This window comes from Tachysurus vachellii, chromosome 17 (assembly GCF_030014155.1).
Source record: "Tachysurus vachellii isolate PV-2020 chromosome 17, HZAU_Pvac_v1, whole genome shotgun sequence".
In the NCBI taxonomy this organism is placed as follows: Eukaryota; Metazoa; Chordata; class Actinopteri; order Siluriformes; family Bagridae; genus Tachysurus; species Tachysurus vachellii.
In genome coordinates, this window is record NC_083476.1 from 13,743,949 (window position 1) to 13,764,761 (window position 20,813).

Consider the following 20,813-nt stretch of genomic DNA (forward strand, 5'->3'; position numbering starts at 1 on the left):
TTTCTACTGCAGGGGTGATTTTTTCCACCTCTCCCTCTTAATTCTTGCTCTGATTTCCCTCCCTGATTATCCTGGTGGGAGGGAGTTCTCAACGCTTATACAGGAAAGGAGCAGAGGGAAGTTGGAGATAAATGTAGTCATTAGTAAGACTCAGATGGTGTTATTAAAGCATGAGCACAGCGTGGGTAAAGCCTTCACTCTGCCGGCCTGCAGCTCTTCATCTTCTCACAGTCAGCTGTGTGAAAGTCTGAATCCAGAGTCAACATGCTCACAGAATGTAGTAGTTGCATCTGCCCCCTTGTGGCAAAAGGCATAACTGTATTAATAATTGTGTGTGTGTGTGTGTGTGTGTGTGTGTGTCTGTGTGTGTGTGTGTGTGTGTGTGTGTGTGTGTGTGTGTGTGTGACTTGATAACAGGAAAATACTGCAACTAAATGTAAAAACCTAAAGGTTTAACAATACGGCAAATATAATAGTACAATATGTCAAATATTTGTCTTGATGAAGATTTAAATTTGTTTTCTGTAAATTTCCTGGCAGCCTATTTTGAATATGTATTACAGATGGTTGAAATTCTATAAACTTCCTTTCTAAATGGACGTTTTCCTTCATTTTCCAACTAAAAGTCAAAGTCCCTAGCTTTATTTTTCCCTTTTCTCCCCATGTTCTTGTGTATATGTTCTTTTTCAGACATAATGAACCTATTAAATGAAAATAATAGATAGAGCAATCTTAAGATAATCTAAAGATAATAACTTTTGTCTCATAACCAGACATTCACAGGGATATCATTAAAAACTACTAAACTAGCTAGTTTATTTAAACTGATCGCAACTGCAACGAAAATGCAACAATTTTTTATGCGAAATAAAATCTGAGAGAAATGATGTATGCACTAAAATATTGGCCAATATTTAAGTTTATTCAAACATGTTTGCTTGTATAGGTGGACCCTGAGGATGTAATGACGTGTTTGACCACTCGCACGCTCATCACTCGAGGAGAGAGTGTATCCATGGCACTCAGTGTGGACCAGGGGTTTGACGTACGCGATGCTTTCGTCAAGGTTGGAGACCTTCATCCTGCTGCTGCTTTTCTTTAGCACAACTCTGACCTTTTTGTTATAGGAATATGATCAACAATGTGAAGTCTCTGTGATCCACTTCCACTTATATAATCTTTTTAATTTCTGATTTCATTTCAGTTCTAGTTTATTTAAGTTTTTTTTGTGTGCCAGCATACAGTTTATCCATTTAGAGTTACATTTAATGTAGTAGCATGCCCACGATTGCAGCCATTTATTTATGGTTAGACTTCAGTTAAACTGTAATGAGGAATCGTAAGGCTGATGATCCATTTGCAGCTTTTTTAATAGCAAACTCGTAATCAAACAGGGAGGATCAGGGCAGGCAAACACAATGACGAAGAGCAGGCAGAAATCGGGAACGGTAAGACAGGCAGAAGGTCAGGGCAGGCAGCAAACAATCAGAAAACTAATAGAAACAGAATCAAAACCGGAACATGGACATACACAGGAAACGCTCAGAATGATCGCCGAAACAGATGGAGACTTCGCACCGGCTTCAAGTTCAAGTTCAGCCTTTATAGGGGTGGCTGATGAGGAACAGGTGGCGGTGCAATCAGCGTCAGTGATGGATTCTGGGACGTGTAGTCCGGAAGAGCTTAGTATTCTGGAGACGCTTCTCTGTGTTGGTGTTCGGGAGGCGCGGGCGGTGCACTGACCGTGACATACAGTATACACCATACGACAACCTGTGAAAGTTTTAGCTATAGAAAGGTTAAGATATTAGATCATACTCATTTATATAAACTTGTGATTTGTAGCTGTAGTATTGTAAAGGTGAGTTCTATCAGTTTTATGGTGTAGGGGAGACCGGGGTTGGTTGTCACAATTTTTACTCATGCATGAATTGCTCATCTTCAAAAAATCTTTCAGCAGTAATTCCTACATGAAATGAAAACTTGGGGTCTTGGCTTTAAATGTGTTTACTTTTTACTTTTAGAATGTATTGTAACATGAAGTAATTAACCATCAAAGACACTCTGACACAATGTGACAGAGTAATGGGGTTGGTTGTCACGAGGTATGGGGTTGGTTGTCCCTATAGATGTTCAATAGGATTTCAGTGATAAATTGGGATCTAAAAAGATAATGTGTAACTTTTTCTTTTTTTAAGCTAGAAACTGCAAATATGTTTTAATATGAATACCACCCCTATGATAGTTGTCATCAATGCCCCTTATGTTTAAACAATGGGATTAAAGTGGGTGATCAGTTACTTGAATTGTCTACTGTGTTGAGAAATAAAATGAAATAATTTTAGGGCTAAAACCTCTTTATAATCAATTCATTATGTACGTTGCCTAACAGCAAACAAAAACAAACAGACCAACAGTCTTAAAAGGTCCACATGTCCAATACTCTTAACAATTTGAACTAAAGTAGGAAACCCTGCGCAGCACTGGCTGTGCTTCATTCAGAGTCACAAGAATCACAGTTGTGACAAATGTATGCCCCTGCAAACAACAGCAAACAAAAACAAACAGAACAAGTCTTAAAGGGATAGTTCACAGAAAAATGAAAATTCTGTCATCACTCACTCACTCTCATGTTGTTACAAACCTGTATACATTTATTTGTTCTAATGAACACAAAGGAATATATTTTAAGAAATGTTTGTAACCAAACTGTTCGTGGACCCCATTTACTTCGATGGTATTCTTTTTTCCTACTATAGAAGTGAATGGGGTCCACGATCGGTTTGGTTACAAACATTTCTCAAAATATCTTCCTTTGTGTTCATTAGAACAAAGAAATTTATACAGGTTCATAACAACATGAGGGTGAGTAAATAATGACAGAATTTTCATTTTTGGGTGAACTATCCCTTTAAAAGGTCTACATGTACAATATTTTTAACAATCTACTAAACTAAAGTAGGAAACACTGCAAAGAAGAATCACAGTTTTGACAAATGTATGCCCCTGGATTGCCAGGGGTACAATCTTTGTGTGTCTTCCCTGGACTTGCTATTGGTGTATGGCTCAATGCAGACCAGGCAGAAACATTCCTCCTCATCAGACTCTTGTTCTAGCCTTGGCTTTTTGGCTACTTTCTTTTTAAGAGGGGCTTTTCTTTTTAAGAGCTGAGGAGCATCTTTGGTCACACGAAAAATTTTCTTCCTAGCATCAACAGACCTTTTTTCATTTTCAATTTCGGCTTTCACAGGAGTATCAGTTAGTACAGCACTTGTGCGTTTTCTCCTTCGCTGGACCACTTTCCTTGGACCCGCTTTTGGAAACGGACGGATATCCTCTGGGCTTGGCAAAGCAGTTGAATAGTTGTTGACTGGTGGTGGGAGGGGCCAAGGCCTGCTGTTGCACAATGGTGGGAGGGGCCAGTGCATGCTTTTGACTGGTGGTAGGAGGGGCCAGGGCCTGTTTTTGCACTGTTGTGGGAGGGACCAGTGACTGCTGCTGACTGCTGGTGGGAGGGGCCAGTGCCTGCAGCTGACTGGTGGTGGGAGGGACCAGGGCCTGCTGTTGCACAGTTGTGGGAGGGGCCAGTACCTGCTGCTGACTGGTGGTGGGAGGGGCCATTGCTTGCTGCTGACTCGTGGTGGGAGGGACCAGGGCCTACTGTTGCACAGTTGTGGGAGGGGCCAGTGCCTGCTGCTGACTGGTGGTGGGAGGGACCAGGGCTTGCTGTTGCACAGTTGTGGGAGGGGCCAGTGTCTGCTGCTGACTGATGGTGGGAGGGGTCAGTGCTTGCTGCTGACTGGTTGTGGGAGGGACCAGGGGCTGCTGTTGCACAGTTGTGGGAGGGGCTAGGGGCCGATCTGTAACAAAAGATGGGGCAAACACATCCCTGTTAAATGGGTAAATGCCCGCAACCCTAAAGCCCAACTGGCTGTTGGTAGGGGTTGCAGCCAGTGGGTAGGCAATGGCAACAATGCCTGGAATGTCATACACTGACCTGTCAAGGGGCTGAAGCTTGTGTGAGCAGTGTGGATGAAAGGACAGGATGACCACACCATTTTCTTTGGCATAGTCAAGGCCATCCACAGAGAGATGTGATCCATGGTTGTCCAAAAGCAGCAGACAGGGCTTCTCTGTAGAACATTTCGTGTGGCTAACAAAATGCTTCAGAAAATCCACAAAATGCTCCTCCTTCATCCATCCAGATACGCTTGCTCCACCTCTACTTCCAACAGCCCATTTTTAAGAAAGTAATCTCTGTAATAGACTCTGGGGAAAACAAAGTAAGGGGGGGATGCTGTTTCCAGTGGCAGAAACAGCAGCGGCGATTGTGACAAGTGTTCCCCTTTCAGCGGATGTGAGGCTGCCCACTTGTTTGTGGCCCTTCCGAGCCACAACTTTATTTGGCCTATGTACAGTGGTAACACCGGTCTCATCCATGTTCCAAATATCATTAGGCCCAAATTTGTACTTCTGCATGACCCTCTCCAAGTTGTCGAAGAACATGGCAACATTCTCCCTGTTGAAGCTTGAGGCCCGTGCCAAGCTTGTGGCCTCAGGTGATCGGATGGAGAGAGAAGGATGGCGCTTGATAAAGACACTGAACCAGTCAGCACTGGCTTGACTAGTGTCACTCCAGGACTGTGGAATTTTAATTTGCTGTGACACTGAAAACTGGTAAGCCAGACTGCGCACTTCTTTGGGAGAGAGACCATAATAGATCTCAGAGGCCTTTATTATGTAATCTCTCAGCTGCTGTTCTTGGTGACCGATTTTTTTCTATAGCCAACTGGCACTGAGGAAGTGGTAGCTCCACCCTGGATGTCATCATTTGACATTTTCTGGCAGTAACGGGTCAATGTCCTGTAGTTAATATCAAATTCTTTAGTTGTGCTACGTATGCTTTTGCCTTCTAGCTTCACCTGCCTCACAGCCAAAAGCATAATGTCTGCTGGTGTTCTGCCCCTGTCTGTCTTTCTCTTGAAGCTCCTGACCATTCTACCAACAAAGACACAATATATCACTGTCTGCACATTCTCAGTTGAAAAAAAACAAATTCTAATACTTGAGGGGTTGGTTGTCACATGTGACAACCAACCCTGCAAGCTATGAGACAACCATCCCCAACTGACTTCTTGACAAACATGCTAAGCTAGCTGCCACATGGCTTTTACGTGATAGCTAAAATATGACTCAAAATAAAGCTTTTGGCTACTACTTTTGGCTTTTTAATGAGTGTTTTGTTTTTGAATGACTAATGTCCTACAAGCTCTCAACACAAAAACAACACCAACGTGAAAATTTACTCTGACCCATGAAAATAAAAAATTGTCTCCTCACCTCAGTGTTTTGTGTCTACTCAGCAAAATTACAAGTGCAAATGAGTAAGCTATCAAAGGCTGACAGATTGATATCAAAATTTTACCACAGCATCATCTAGTGTGTCTGGAATAAGCAATGTGACAACGAACCCGTGAGACAACCAGCCCCGGTCTCCCCTAATGCTTAATAATCCACAATAATAATGATGCACTGATATTGTCACGATTGAAGCACCTGCCTCGCCTCCCGAGCACCAACGCAGAGAACCATCTCCGGAGTATTAGTCGTTTCTGGACTGCAGTTCCTATAATCCCCACACCGGGGCTAATTACGCCACCAGCTGTTTCCGATTTCCCACGCTATATAAACTGAACTTGAACTTTACCCCAGTGCGAAGTCAAATATGTGGCTCTTCAGAGGGGCATGAAGTCAACAAAACTCTCCTGCATGCAGCAATAGTTTGTACCGCCCAAAATGCGATGCAGCTCATCCATGGCCTACAGCAAAGCTGCGGTAGATGGAGGCTGTCGGGGTGGAACTTAGGCCGTAGCCCGACTGCTGGGCCTGGTATCCCCCCTGGGTGTATTTGGTCTGAGTGCTGCTGCTGTATCTCTGAGAAGCCAAAGCGGCCTGCTGGCCGTATCCTGAGTTAGCAGACTGAGCATTATGTCCTATCTTCGTGCCGTACGACTCCTCAGTGGCAGGAGAAGCAGCAGCCGTGATGGTGGTGGTGTCTGTGTCGCTGCTGGTCCCGTAGGCCTGCGCAGGCTGAGTGTAGCCCTGAGCTCCAGCCTGAGGAGAGCTGTAAGCAGTTGTAAACGACGCCATTTTCGCTGCTACCGACCTGCCCAAGTCTAACAACTGCACCGTAATTCTCACCATCGTCGATCGCTTTTCAAAGGCATGCCGCCTGATTCCACTGCCTAAACTCCCCACTGCATTCGAGTGCCTCACCCTCACCCTCTGCAACTTCGTATTCCGTTTTTTCGGTTTGCCCGAGGACATCATCTCCGACCGAGGGCCCCAGTTCACGTCACGAGTCTGTTCGTCCTTCTTCAAACAACTGAACATTAACATCAGTCTCACCTCAGGTTATCACCCACAAGCCAACGAGCAGACAGAGCGCCGTATTATTATCTCCGGAGTATTAGTCGTTTCCGGACTGCAGTTCCCATAATCCCCGCACCGGGGCTAATTACACCTCCAGCTTTTTCCAATTTCCCACGCTATATAAACTGAACTTGAACTTTACCCCAGTGCGAAGTCTCGATCAGCCATTGCTATCATTCTGAGCGTTTACCTGTTTGTCTCCAGTTCTGGTTTTGCTACTCTGTTTCTGTCTGGTTTATTGATTGTTTGCCACCTGCCCTGACCTTCTGCCTGTAATCCTGACCACAATTTCTGCCTCCGCTACATTGTGTTTGCCGCCTTTGACCTGTGCCTGTTTACGAGATTGTTCAATAAGGCTGCAAATGGATCATCAGCCTTACGACGCATCATTACAAATATGAAATATATATACACACGTGGACAAAATTGTTGGTACCCTTCGGTCAATGAAAGAAAAACTCACAATGGTCATAGGAAAAACTTTAATCTGACAAAAGAAGTAATAAATAAAAATTCTATGAATGTTAACCAATGAAAGTCAGACATTGCTTTTCAACCATGCTTCAACGTAATTATTTAAAAAAATAAACTCATGGAACCGGACTGGACAAAAATGATGGTACCCCTAGAAAATACTAAAAATAATGTGACCAAAGGGACGTTCATTCAAGGTGTGTCCACTAATTACAGGTGTCTACAATCTTGTAATCAGTCAGTGGGCCTATACAGTATATAGGGCTCCAGGTAGTCACTGTGTTGTCTGGTGACATGGTGTGTACCACACTCAACATAAACCAGAGGAAGCGAAAGAAAGAGTTGTCTCAGGAGATTAGAGAGAAAATTATAGACAAGCATGATAAAATTAAAGGCTATAAGACCATCTCCAAGCAGCTAGATGTTCCTGTGACTACAGTTGCACATATTATTCAGAAATTTAAGATCCATGGGACTGTAGCCAACCTCCCTGGACGTGGCCGCAGGAGGAAAATTGATGACAAATCAAAGAGACGGATAATCCAAATGGTAACAAAAGAGCCCAGAAAGACTTCTAAAGAGATCCAAGGTGAACTTCATGCTCAAGGAACATCAGTGTCAGATCGCACTATCAGTCGTTGTTTGAGCCAAAATGGACTACATGGGAGATGATAAGGAGGACACAAATCATAAAAAAGCTACACTGAAATATGCCAAACTACATGCTGACAAGCCACAAAGCATCTAGAAGAATGTCCTATGGACAGATGAGACAAAAATGGAACTTTTCATCAGCTTTATGTTCACAGATGGAAAAATGAAGCATATCAAGAAAAGAACACTGTCCCTACTGTGAAACATGGAGGAGGCTCTGTTATGTTCTGGGGCTGCTTTGCTGCATCTGGCACAGAGTGACTTGAATCTGTGCAGGGTACAATGAAATCTGAAGACTATCAAGGGATTCTAGAGAGAAATGTGCTGGCCAGTGTCAGAAAGCTTGGTCTCAGTCGCAGGTCATGGGTCTTGCAACAGGACAATGACCCAAAACACAGCTAAAACACCCAAGAATTGCTAAGAGGAAAACATTGGACTATTCTAAAGTGGCCTTCTATGAGCCCTGACCTCAATCCTATTGAGCATCTTTGGAAGGAGCTGAAACATGCCGTTTGGAAAAGAAACCCTTCAAACCGGAAACAACTGGAGCAATTTGCTCATGAGGAGTGGGCCAAAATACCTGCTGAGAGGTGCAGAAGTCTCATTGACAGTTACAGGAATCGTCTGATTGAAGTGATTGCCTCAAAAGGTTGTGCAACAAAATATTAAGTTAGGGGTACCATCATTTTTGTCTAGGCCTGTTCCATGAGTTTATTTTTTTTAAATAATTCTGTTGAAAAGCATGGTTGAAAAGCAATGTCTGACTTTCATTGGTTAACATTCATAGAATTTTTATTTATTATTACTTTTGTTAGATTAAAGCTTTTTCTGTGACCATTGTGAGTTTTTCTTTCATTGACTGAAGGGTACCAACAATTTTGTCCACGTGTGTATGAATTTAAAAATGTGATATGATAACTTTCAATTTTAGGGAATATACGGAAGGTTATTTGTGTGGATCGTGGGCAAAATCAATGCTGCCACCTACAGAGCTCCGCCCACTAAAGACAAAGTCATCCACAGGTCCATTGGGCTGCTTGACATCTTCGGGTTTGAAAATTTCACCATCAACAGGTTTGTGGTAATCTTTCTACCCTGATGATGTTTAAGCTTTCTCTGATACCTTTCTCTGATTACTGTGTTTTGTTTATTTGGCCAGTTTTGAGCAACTGTGCATCAACTTTGCCAACGAGAATCTGCAGCAGTTCTTTGTGCAGCATGTTTTCAAGCTGGAGCAGGAGGAGTACAACTTGGAGCACATTAACTGGCTGCACATCGAGTTCACGGATAACCAGGATGCACTGGATATGATCGCCAACAAACCTATGAACATCATCTCGCTTATTGATGAAGAGAGCAGGTTCCCCAAGGTAACAACGGGACAGACACATGGAAGAGCTGGGATTTTGGAATTAATCATAATCAAGACATAACCACAGCTACATAACAGACATACAGTATATGATCATCTGTCAGTAATTCCAAGATGAATCATTTAACTTGTCTTTTAATGTGATAATGCTTAGATTGGAGTGTACAGTGAAAGATACATGTTTGATAGCAGCTGATTGAAGTGAACAGCTGAAAACTTTAACAAAATAGACTTTGTGTTTAAAACTGAAAAGGTGAATTTCCTGCTCACGTAATTGCAGAGGTGGGTAGTAACGAATTACATTTACTTCGTTACATTTACTTGAGTACATTTTTTGGGTAACTTGTACTTTTTGAGTATAATTAAAGATGCGTACTCTTACTCTTACTCAAGTAGATTTTTAGTGGAAAAACTAAAAAAAAAGTTTATATGACAAGTCTCGCGAGATGTTGGAGAGGCTGCTTCGCGAGAGTATTCTGCGAAGCATCTCTAAACTGTGCATGAAGTTTAGCACGCCTTTAGTTGGAAGATGATGGCTGAAGCAGAGGAAGACGTTTGCTCTTTATCAAAGGCAGATCACCCGTGGCCTCAAATTAATTCTATATTTTCACTCCAAGATGTAAAAAATAATAGCTTTATAATGCGATGCATTCTGTGTGCACCAAAACAGACATCGCAGCTTACAAGAATTCCAGCTCCAACCTAAAAAACCTCGTAGCGATAAGTGTCAAAATTATGCCTATTTGATGGTAATTTGGTAACTATGGGCACTTTGATCTTAACGTAATACTACATTTCACACACTGTCTGAATGTTTTCCCTCATATACGCTCTCGTGCGATCCTGTGAACCCTACAAACAACACGTTCATGAACAAACGTTCATTATAAGCGTCTGCATTTTCATATCCATGTTCCACAAAATAAATTGAATTGCATGCTGTAAGACATTTTGCATTTATACGCAAATCCTGACATCTCACTTAAGTTTTTTTTGACAAATTTTTTTTTTTCCCACTAAAGTCTAGAACATATACAAAATAAAAACGGGATTATATTTTGTATTACCTAAAGAATACATGTACTTACTTATAAAATGTAACAAATGTAAGAATAAACTTTTAAGGAGAGGTGTGTGAAAGCTCTCCAAGTAGTTTGAAAATCAGGGTTTTTGCTTCATATCAATCAGATGAGAAGTAACTAGTAACTACAGTAACTACAGTACTTGAGTAGTTTTTCATCGGATACTTTTTTACTCTTACTCAAGTAACTATTAAGATTGTTACTTTTACTCTTACTTGAGTAAATATTTCCATAAGTACTTTTACTTGAGTACAGATTTTGGATACTCTACCCACCTCTGCATAATTGCACTTCTGTGATTATACAGCACATACAGAAGGGAATGATTTATAATCACACACACTGGGGTCATCCAGATGAGGACAGTTTCCTCTGGTTTCTCTCAAGCTTTCTTCCTCATGTAATCAGCAAGTTTTGACTTATCACCGCTGCCTCTGGCTTGCATATTCTGGATAAATTTATAAATGTGTATCTTGAATTTTTAAGAATATATATTAAATCGAGATACTTAAGTGTATAATACTTCTTAACTGTCTTAATATTTAATTTGCTAGCTCATATTGGTCATGGGCTGGCTTTGTGTTCTGATGTCTGAGTTTTGACAAGGTTATAACTCCAGTGGATTTTCCGCTCATTTATAGTTTTAAAACAAATCCAGTGCAGTTTCATTTTAATGAGAAGGAATCTAATCTAATGTTTAATAAAAATGTTAACTTCTGTAACAATTTACAACTGATATAAAAAAGAAAACAATCAAAGCATTTGTCACTAGAATTACAACAGCTTACACACTGCTCTGTATAAACATGTCTGTCTGTCTGTCTATCTATGGATCAATCAATAAATGTATCCCTATTGAAATACTGTATTGTGTTACTAATATATTACTATAAATTTCAATGAATATAAATAAATGCTATTACTATAAGCATTATTTAATAAATTGTACATGATTAAATTCAATTAGATAACAATACTATTAATTCGATATTATTGATTATCCGATACATACAGTTTATGTGCTCATCAAAGTGGTACAAGTGGTATAAAAAAACACTTTATAATTTTCCCTTAATGCCAATACTTAGATAAAATATTCTTAAAATATCACACATTATCTCTATAAATATCTAAGTGTTTGATATTTATTTTTATATAAACAGAATTCATTTTACTTTTCTTCATGTGGCAAATTCATGTAAAATATGGCAAATATTTACATGTATATTATAAATCCCCCTTTTTTCAGTGAAAGTTTTTTTTAATTAATTGAATGATTTGCTTAGTGTCACTAATGGTGTTGTCAGGATTAACGAGGCCCATGATGGAGTTCCTGTGATTAAGTTAGGATGAGTGGAGGTGTGAGAAATAAAGATTTATTAGACCTATTACTTGTGTCCAGATTGAGATTTGAGACTATTTTCACAAAGGTCTGTTCTTAGTATAGCTGTGTGTTTTAAAAGCGTGATTTACTGTTTGTATGTTTTGTTTAGGGAACTGATGCCACCATGCTGCACAAACTCAACTCCCAGCACAAACTCAACACAAACTACATCCCTCCTAAGCACTGTCACGAGAGCCAGTTCGGCATCCAGCACTTTGCCGGTGTGGTCCATTACGAAACCAAAGGTACCTCACAGGCTTGCTAATCCTTCTGTTGAGGTGAAATAAATGCTAAATATTATAATAACTCATGAACTCATTTTAAACTGGTTATCCTGCTATAGCTGATTTTATTCTGATTGCTTTTCGAGTTAGTTAACACTGCTAAATTGACATTTTGTCAGCTCCATAGCAACCAGAAATATGTACCCACAATTTTTCAACCTTCTATGCTAGCTAGCTTTAACTGTAATAAATGTAGCTAATGCGGTCGTTGTGGTATATTTTAAGAGGTTTGGTTTCTATTAAATAAGAATGAGTCTCTAATGCTGAAACACTACTTTATTTATCTTCTGATGCTAACTAGCTTGCATGCTAGGTGATGATTTTATCGAGACTAAACTACAGCACATTTATTCATGAAATCCATGACTGAACTTAATGTTTCAACAACTCCGATTTGGACATCAAATTAGTTCAAGGTCCACACCTTGAGCGCTGCATGTCTGTAATAGCTTATAGCATAGCAAAGCCAGATCAGGGGAGCATATGAGTGTTAACATATAAAATATATTGATAATACATAACATCATGAATTTCTGCCTCAGGAAGATTCAGACATTCAAAGAGAAGCCAATGAATAAAATCAAATGAATAAACAATTCCAAAGGGTTTTATTCCTGTTTCATGTTTTACCACAGCAACTTGCAATGACAATGACACGTTGTTCTTTTTATCCATTATAGTTACAGTTTGTCATGGATTGTCCAAAAAACAAGTTCACTTATGTTACTTACCTAGAAGCTGTGAACTGTCATTTTTCCTTCGAGTCTCTTTATTAGTTTAATAAGATAAGGTAATAAGAAAAAAAAAGGATAAGCTTGATTAGCTGCTGAATTTAAAGTTGCAGCTTTACCTCTGATTGTTACAAAGCACTGACACTGGAGACATCTGATGAAGAAACATCACTACATTAATATCCTTTTTAATCACTTTATGTGGAGTGTCCGACATACAGGTTCCTGTGTAAGTTGCGTAAGAGCATTAATTTAAATGTCATTTTCTGGAGCTATGTCCAGAGCTGTTTTTCAATATATTAATCAACACATTCTGACCAATCAGATTAGAGAATTCAACAGCACCATATAGTATAATGATTCAATCCTGAGGCTACTTAAAATTCATTGATGAATGTAAAAAATAAATAATTTCTCTTGGTTAAATGCTGTTTATTTGTGGTAATTACAGTGTGATCCATTTATCTTGCACTTAAGTGTCTGCTCTTATCTCAACAGGTTTTCTGGAGAAGAACAGAGACAGTCTCCACAGTGACATCATTCAGCTGGTGCACTCTTCCAAAAACAAGTTCATCAAACAGATCTTTCAGGCCGACATCGCCATGGTGATGCCCTTTTCTGACACTTAATCCTGATTTATCCTGCATTTATGTGCCTCCATTAACTTCACTTCACAAACGCATCACTCACAGCAGTCAGGCTTGAGTTTCTGTTGACGAATAGCTGAAGGATTGAATATTACTGGGCTTTTCAGACAGAATATACACTTTTTCCCCTTTAGTTCTTTAGTATTGGCAGTTGCCCTGTCTCACACACTAACACTCCTTCAGCACAGAGATGTCGGGGTTCATTTGTTTGTGTGTTTATTGTTTATTATCATGCAATGCTTTTTGGCTAACGCTAATCTCTCTTGGCTGAAACTCTGTCTCTTCTAACCTCAGTCAACTCTCTCTCTCTCTCTCTCTCTCTCTCTCTCTCTCTCTCTCTCTCCATATCATGCCTCATTCTATCTGTCTTCAGTTTCTCTGTGGCTATGTGCAGACCACCATATCCGCTCAGCAGGTAATCGGTGGTTGTGTGTCCATGTATGCTCCCTGTCCTCAGCACTAACAGTGTGTATCTCTGTGTCCTTAATCTACAATGCTCTCTCAGCGGTCTTTTCCCCTCAAAACTCATTCCTGTGGTTGATTTCTCAGTGGAAAGCAGTTCTTGCAGTAGTGTAGGGGCATGATTTAATAAACCCACCATTGGCATTCAGTAGGGAAATGTTAGTCATCCACTGGAAGTGAGAAAGGCAAAGATGGTTCTGGTTCGAGTTCAAGTGCAATGTGGCTTTTTTTTTTTTTTTTTGCAGAATCTCAGTTGGTATAAGACTTTCCTGGCACTGAATGAGCTAGAGGAGGGGATTAAAACTTTCAAACTGAGTTTTGGCTTTTTTTTTTTTTTTTTTTTTAAATATTTCTGCCCATCTGAGCTTTTTCTTTATTATGCTACTGCAAAACAGACAGATACAGACAGAAACTCAATGAGTCCAATATCTGTAAAAGACAGGAAGTCAATCATGAGAAGAGAAAAGCATGAAAGTTTGCTCTATGTAAGACAAAGACGGAAGCTTTGGAGGAAAGGAATGATTGAGGTGAATACAAACCCTGTACACTTTTTAGTTAGAAAGTGTGTGCATATGCGGTATTTGTGTTTATGTTTTGTGCACCATTGTGTGTATGTCTTTGTAGTATGTAATTGCAATAGTGAGCTCTCTCTCTGTTTGTTTCTTTTTAAAAATGTCATACACTTCTGTTAAACTTGTGCTAATCAAAGTCATAATCTGAGTGTGTGTGTGTGTGTGTGTGTGTGTGTGGTCAGGGTATGGAGACTCGGAAGCGTTCTCCGACCCTGAGCAGTCAGTTTAAACGCTCCCTGGAGCTGCTCATGAGGACTCTAAGCACGTGCCAGCCCTTCTTCGTGCGCTGCATCAAACCCAATGAGCTCAAAAAACCAATGGTGAGTCTAATCCCAGAAATTTCTCCCTTAATAACCCATTGACCATGTTTCATTTATAAAGTTTGCATTCTTTATTTTCTTGTAAAGCCTCCAGACTAAAGTAGCTAACAAGGAAGAGTAAGGAAATGTAGCCACCAGTTTAGGATCATGCAGTATTTGGATTGGAATGATGTTATCGTCTGATTCACTGATTTTAAGCTTTAAGCTGTACCTCCTGCACTGGAGTTTGTTGAGGAAAAAGGTGATTTTCGAACTCTTGGACGTTCTTTTTTCTCACGATTAGAAACTACAGTGTGGCACAGTGTCAGAAATCACATCCTTAAGAACACAATAAAATTAATCATTGTATTTCCTTAATTGAAATGCATGCAATCTTTCTTCAAACACCAAGCATATCAGACTGCACTTGAGATAAATACTTCTACTACTAATAAAAAAATTTCCTCTGAAGTTGTTTGATAGGGGTTTGTGTGTACGGCAACTGAGGTATTCAGGAATGATGGAGACCATTCGGATCCGCAGGGCCGGATATCCCATACGCTACACCTTTTCTGAGTTTGTGGATCGTTACAGGGTCTTCATAGTGATGGTCAAACCAGCCTATTTACAGGTGGGTATAGCAACAGGACAGCATAGTGAATCATCTTACAGCTGGGTTGAGCTGCATAGGTCATGTGTTGTATGATATACTCAGTGGCTTGTTTATAAGCTTACTTTGTACTATACTTAACCCTTGTATGTTGTTCGGGCCTGTGGGACCCATATTCATAAACATCAGTAGTTTTGAAAAACTTTGCTTCCTTGTAAATTTGTTTATTTTTTTTTTTTCACTTATAATTGATTAAATTTGATTTTCTTTTTTTTAATTACATTTTATTAAAAAACAAGTAGCACTTTAAATAAAAAAATGTGATATAATAAAGGTAAAGGGCAAATATTAACCATACTGTATATGCTGTTTATATTGCTTGTAATTGGGATGAAGACATCTGTAGAGTATTTTAACATTAAATTTTTGATTGTGTTGAATTAAAAACCCAAAAATGCAGCGGGTCCACCAGACCTACGAACACTGGCTGAGTAACAAAAATACGAACACCATACAAGGGTTAAGACATAACGTCCGAGACTTTGAAATGTACTGACATGACTTACAGCTAATTTACCTCAACACTGCCGAATCTGCAAATCTGACCGATCAGAAGGTGTAGAGTATTGTTTTATATGACCCTTTTACCAGTGCACTGAAATTGATACTGGACATTTTAATCAATATTGTTTATACATCAAGTCAGTTTCTGTGAATTATTAAGTTATTCAATTAAATATTTTTACATTATTCTGTTCTAAAATGAGTCAGGACACTGTTGGCTTTCAGTGTGAGATGTTTTTTCCTTTGTTGGGAAAACCTTACACAGAATTTTTGTGTTTGAAGATAACATCTTCAAATTTTAGATGTTCACGAACAAGCACGGTTGAGAGATACAACAAAACAGGAGCAAATGAGCAACATCCCAGTAATTCCCATTGTGTATGATGGATGTGCCACATAAACAGATTAAAAGCTGTTATTTAAAATGTTTTTTATAAATGTTAATTTTGTGAAATCTTTAAGAAGACATCTATTTAGCATTTATGGAAGGAGTCTCCAGTGTCAAGTATTATACAAGACCAATGGTGGTATTAGATAGAGAGGTCAGGGAGAGAAGACCATCAATACAATATGATGGAACTCAAAGGAACTCATTTGTTTCAGGAAACTCAGCATTAACTTGAACTAGAAATGAATCAAACACACGTATGATGTCATTCTTTGATTAGAATTGCTGTGATGTAATAAGAATAAAAAACTCATCAGGGTGCTTGCAGTAACGTCACATTTTGTTGGGCCGTGTCAAACCATCCCATCCTTTTATTATTTTCTTATAACAGAACACCCCCAAGTGTTTTACTCAACCACTGACTAATTTATAGGAGGATCTGCGAGGGACATGTCGGAGAATAGCGACCGCGGTCCTGGGACAGAACGAAGACTGGCAGATAGGAAAAACAAAGATCTTTCTTAAGGTTTCTGTGATTTCACAAACTATTTTACACTTGTCTTTTTAATATCTCTTAAAAAACTGCAATAACATCACAAGTCTAGACAAATGAAAAGCCTGACAGTGAGCCAAATCCATGAAGAATTGTCTGTATTGTGTGTTTATGTTGTAGGATCACCATGACATGCAGCTGGAGATTGAGAGGGACAAGGCCATCACAAACAAGGTCATTTTTATTCAGAAATCAGTGCGTGGAAGGAGAGAGAGGTAATGAGACTAAAACTGTGTGTGTGTATGTGTATATATATTTATAATTTATATATTTATTATATATAATTAGTGTGTATGTGTAAATATGTATGTGACCAGTGATTTTCTTTTCTTTTCATTTCTTTTTTTTTTTTACATACAGGGTCAATTTTCTAAAGGTTAGGAGATCAGTAATATTGATCCAGAAGATGTGGAGAGGCTATATCTGTAGAAAAAACTATCGAGTGGTATGATATATTTTTATTTTTGTCTTGCACAGTGGAAGTCCAGCACAGTCTGGTGATCCTGTGTACTAAACCTGTGACCTGTTTGTTTTTGGTTGGTTTTTTTTTTGTTTTTTTTTGTTTTTTTTTATTAAATTCAATCATAACTATGAAAATGTTCAAATATATTCACAGCAAATCTTTAAGCCCCTGAATAAGTCCCAGAACTAAAATCTTACACAAATAAACTCTAAAGATGAGACGAGGCATGAGACATCTTCATTCTTAAGCATAGAAACAGCGTTAGCATCTATAAACGTTCATATGAATTCAGAACAAATATCCAAACAGATCAAACAAGATTGTAAATAAACCTGTAGTTAAGCTCAATCATGTATCTGTGAGGAGAGAAATCACCAAACTGTGCTGACCTTCAGCCACTTGAGTTTTCTACCCCTTCATCTTCAATAAATTTATTCCCTTAATATGAATCTTTTTCTCCATACTTCGTCAGATGTGTGCAGGTTTCTTGAGGCTGCAAGCCGTCTGGAGGTCCCGGAAACATTCTTTGATGTACAGAGAGGTCAGGAAATGCATCATTCTGCTCCAGGGTCAATGTCGAGGCTTCCTAGTGAGGCAAACGTTCTGGAGACGTGTAAATGCAATCCGGATTATCCAGGCTTACACTCGCGGTATGATCGCACGCAGACTGTGCAAGAGACTCAGAACAGAGGTAAAGCACCACGGCTGCTCTTTGGAGGTGGACTGGAGCAAGATCATTAGAATAATCTATTTTTAAAAAAATGCTTAAGTAAACTTAAAATGTCAGTTGTATGTAAATAATATTTAGCTAATTGTTGTATACTTATACTATAGATAATTAGTAACATATAAAGAGCATGACATACTGGTCTTTAATAAATAAAATAGGTATAATGATATTTACTGTAGTATATGACTAAGTACTTCAGAATGCACTGGTATAAGAAAATACTGTGAGCTGTGTCACATCAACCCATTTTATTTATTAACAGCACATCCTGCCATGTTTCAGTCCTTACAGTCTCTAGCTTAGTTTATTCCTGTAATCCAGCACTCAGTATATTTGTCCCTGTGTACCTATGTTTGTGCAGATGCTAAACAGGCTGGAAGCCGAGAGGCAGCGTCTGGCCGAAGAGGAAGAGCTGAGGAAGCAGATGACGGCGCGCAGGGCTCGAGCCGAGGCTGACAGGAAGCACCAGGAGCGCTTGGCTGAGTTGCACCGTGAGCAGGAGGAAAGGAGGCAGGCTGAGCGTGAAGAGACTCGTCGAAAGAAGGAGCTGCTTGAGCAGATGGAAAGAGAAAAGCAGGAACCTGTCAGCGATTCTGACATGGTGGATAAAATGTTCGGCTTTTTGACCAGCTCCAATTCGCTCCTGAACATGGAGGTTGAAGCACCTGCAGGATTTGAGGTGGAGTTTATTAACTCACTTGTCCTATTCAGTGTCATCTTTATTATCAGATATATCATATAAATGAATAATTTGGTGGTCCAGCAGCAGGATTTTGTGCTCTCATTGCTGTAGCCTGGGTTCGATTCCCGGGCAGGGAGCTATTCAAGGCACTGAAGAGCTAACTCTCAGTGCTGGTCCCAAGCCCGGATAAAATGGAAGGGTTGCATCAGGAAGGGCATCTGATATAAAACCTGTGCCAAATCAAATATGCGTATCGGATGATACGAACAAACAGGGAGTAGCTGAAAAAAAACCAGCATATTGTACTGATGAATTGTTTTGTGTGTTTGCTTTGAGGACAGACTACTTCAACCTCATGTCAAATGTATTTTTTTCAATTAGCAACTATCAATGCTAATCAAAGTTGTTTGATTTTTAGGGCCAGGAATAATTTATAAAACGATAAACGTAAAGTTATGGAAATAATGTATACGTATTAAATATATCAATTGTAGCTGCACGTAAAATTGATCTGTAACTACACATAATAGAGATTAAAGAAATTAGAGGAAAAAAGTGAACGGAATAGAGTAATATAAGGACTGAATACTTTTTATATGATGCTGTAGGAACTGCTGACATAATACTACAGGAAGGAATGTGATCATTTGTTTTTACTATCCATATCAGACTATACTGTATTTCACAAACATGGAACAGTAAATTGTAGATGCTTAATTTGTATATAATCCATGCAGGAAGAATTGTCAAAGTTATATTTGTTTGTGTGTGATAGGATCTGGAGAACATCCACAGACACTCTGAAGAGGACAGTATTGAGACCCTTCCTCGTGCTGATGAGGACCAAGAGGACTTGTCAGAGTACAAGTTTGCAAAGTTTGCTGCTACCTACTTCCAGGGCAACACGACCCACACGTATGTTCGCCGGCCCTTGAAACAACCTCTGCTGTACCACGAGGATGAAGGAGATCAACTGGTGGGAAATGAGAAATTCTACTTTTATTTTTTCTTAGAATAACGAACTTATAAATGATCTGATACTTTTTATAAAATAATTTTTTTTTACACAATGCTGGGTTGCATGAATAATCCCATGTTAATTATTAGCATACCCCGGTGATTTTACCCTATACTTCTGGATTGTTTCGCATATTCATGATTATTTATGGCCATGATGGGGAATTTAAATACATTAAAAGACATTTTTAATCCGTGAAAGCTTAAGCTTTGGTTGATAAATCACAGAATGTCCTGTGATATGGTGGAAGAAATTAAATGCAGAAGGTGCCTTAGACTCATGGGTGAAAGCTTTAACACAATATGCTGCACTCTCAGCTAATCATGTGATATTTCTGCCTGTTCAGGCTGCTCTGGCTGTGTGGGTGACTATATTGAGGTTTATGGGTGACATGCCTGAGCCTAAATATCAACTCAGCCTCGGTGACGGCAGTGAGAAGATCCCAGTTATGACCAAGATCTACGAGACTCTGGGCAAGAGGACCTACAAGAGGGATCAACACGCCCTGCAGAGAGCAGACGAGGTGATCACATGGCCAGTGAAACCGAAGCAGCAATCAGAACCTTTTCACCTAGTTCTGATTTTTTTTTTTCAGTTAATTTTGCTTTTAAATAGATTTGAACCATTTAATTATAATAGCACATCCAATTAGTGCAAGTCATTTATATCACAGGATATTTATGGCATTTGGCAGACATGACATTTATCTCATTTATACAGCTGAACAATTGAAGGTTAAGGCCCTTGCTCCATGGCCCAACAATAACAGGTTGACAGTGGTGGGATTTGAAGGACAGTTGAATGATCAGAATATAAAATGTTAATATCGTTCAGTTCTTTGTGTCTGTTAGAGTTGAAGCTGTTCCATTAAGTTTACTGCCAGGACAGAGGACTATCTCTGAAACACAAGAAGCTTCTCTTTTTGTCTTAACTTCAGAAAGAAACTTCAGAAATGTAACAGTAAATGGATTAACAGTATGACTCACATTTCTCACGTTATTTTTCTGTCAAAGTACAAGAATAATTGGAGGAAGACAATTTAGTTTATGCTCTTTCAAGAAAATAGTAACTCCGCTTCATATATATATATATAACAAACTTATTGTTGAATAATTTCCTATAAATGCACATTTCACAGAATTTTCTGCTTTACATTACATGTAATATTCCAAACACCCAATTTTTAATAAAGCTGTTTTAATAAAGTATTACGATTTCCAACACTATCAGAATCAGAAACAAATCACTGCCTGTGCTGACATGAATCGGTTGTTGTTTGGTTCAACATAAAAATACACGTTCGGACAAAGCAGTAGATACAAATTATTCATTGGAAAGAATGTTGTGCAAAGTACACCCCAAAGCCACAGGAGCATTGGTGAACTTGTACATTGGTGTTGGATAAGGAGGAT

General features: G+C 39.2%; 1 protein-coding gene across 1 annotated transcript in view; it reads left to right on the forward strand.

Annotated features, from left to right (window-relative positions):
* Positions 1–20,813, forward strand: part of myo7ab (myosin VIIAb) — a 53,064-nt gene that overhangs the window by 17,543 nt on the left and 14,708 nt on the right. Inside the window, exons 12-25 of the mRNA XM_060891703.1 lie at positions 947–1,066; positions 8,492–8,634; positions 8,720–8,930; positions 11,508–11,643; positions 12,912–13,018; positions 14,277–14,414; positions 14,866–15,024; positions 16,389–16,481; positions 16,629–16,723; positions 16,869–16,953; positions 17,444–17,662; positions 18,063–18,380; positions 19,159–19,359; positions 19,748–19,924. Of these exons, the coding sequence (XP_060747686.1) occupies positions 947–1,066; positions 8,492–8,634; positions 8,720–8,930; positions 11,508–11,643; positions 12,912–13,018; positions 14,277–14,414; positions 14,866–15,024; positions 16,389–16,481; positions 16,629–16,723; positions 16,869–16,953; positions 17,444–17,662; positions 18,063–18,380; positions 19,159–19,359; positions 19,748–19,924 (2,202 nt within the window). The remainder of the gene's footprint in view (positions 1–946; positions 1,067–8,491; positions 8,635–8,719; positions 8,931–11,507; positions 11,644–12,911; positions 13,019–14,276; positions 14,415–14,865; positions 15,025–16,388; positions 16,482–16,628; positions 16,724–16,868; positions 16,954–17,443; positions 17,663–18,062; positions 18,381–19,158; positions 19,360–19,747; positions 19,925–20,813) is intronic.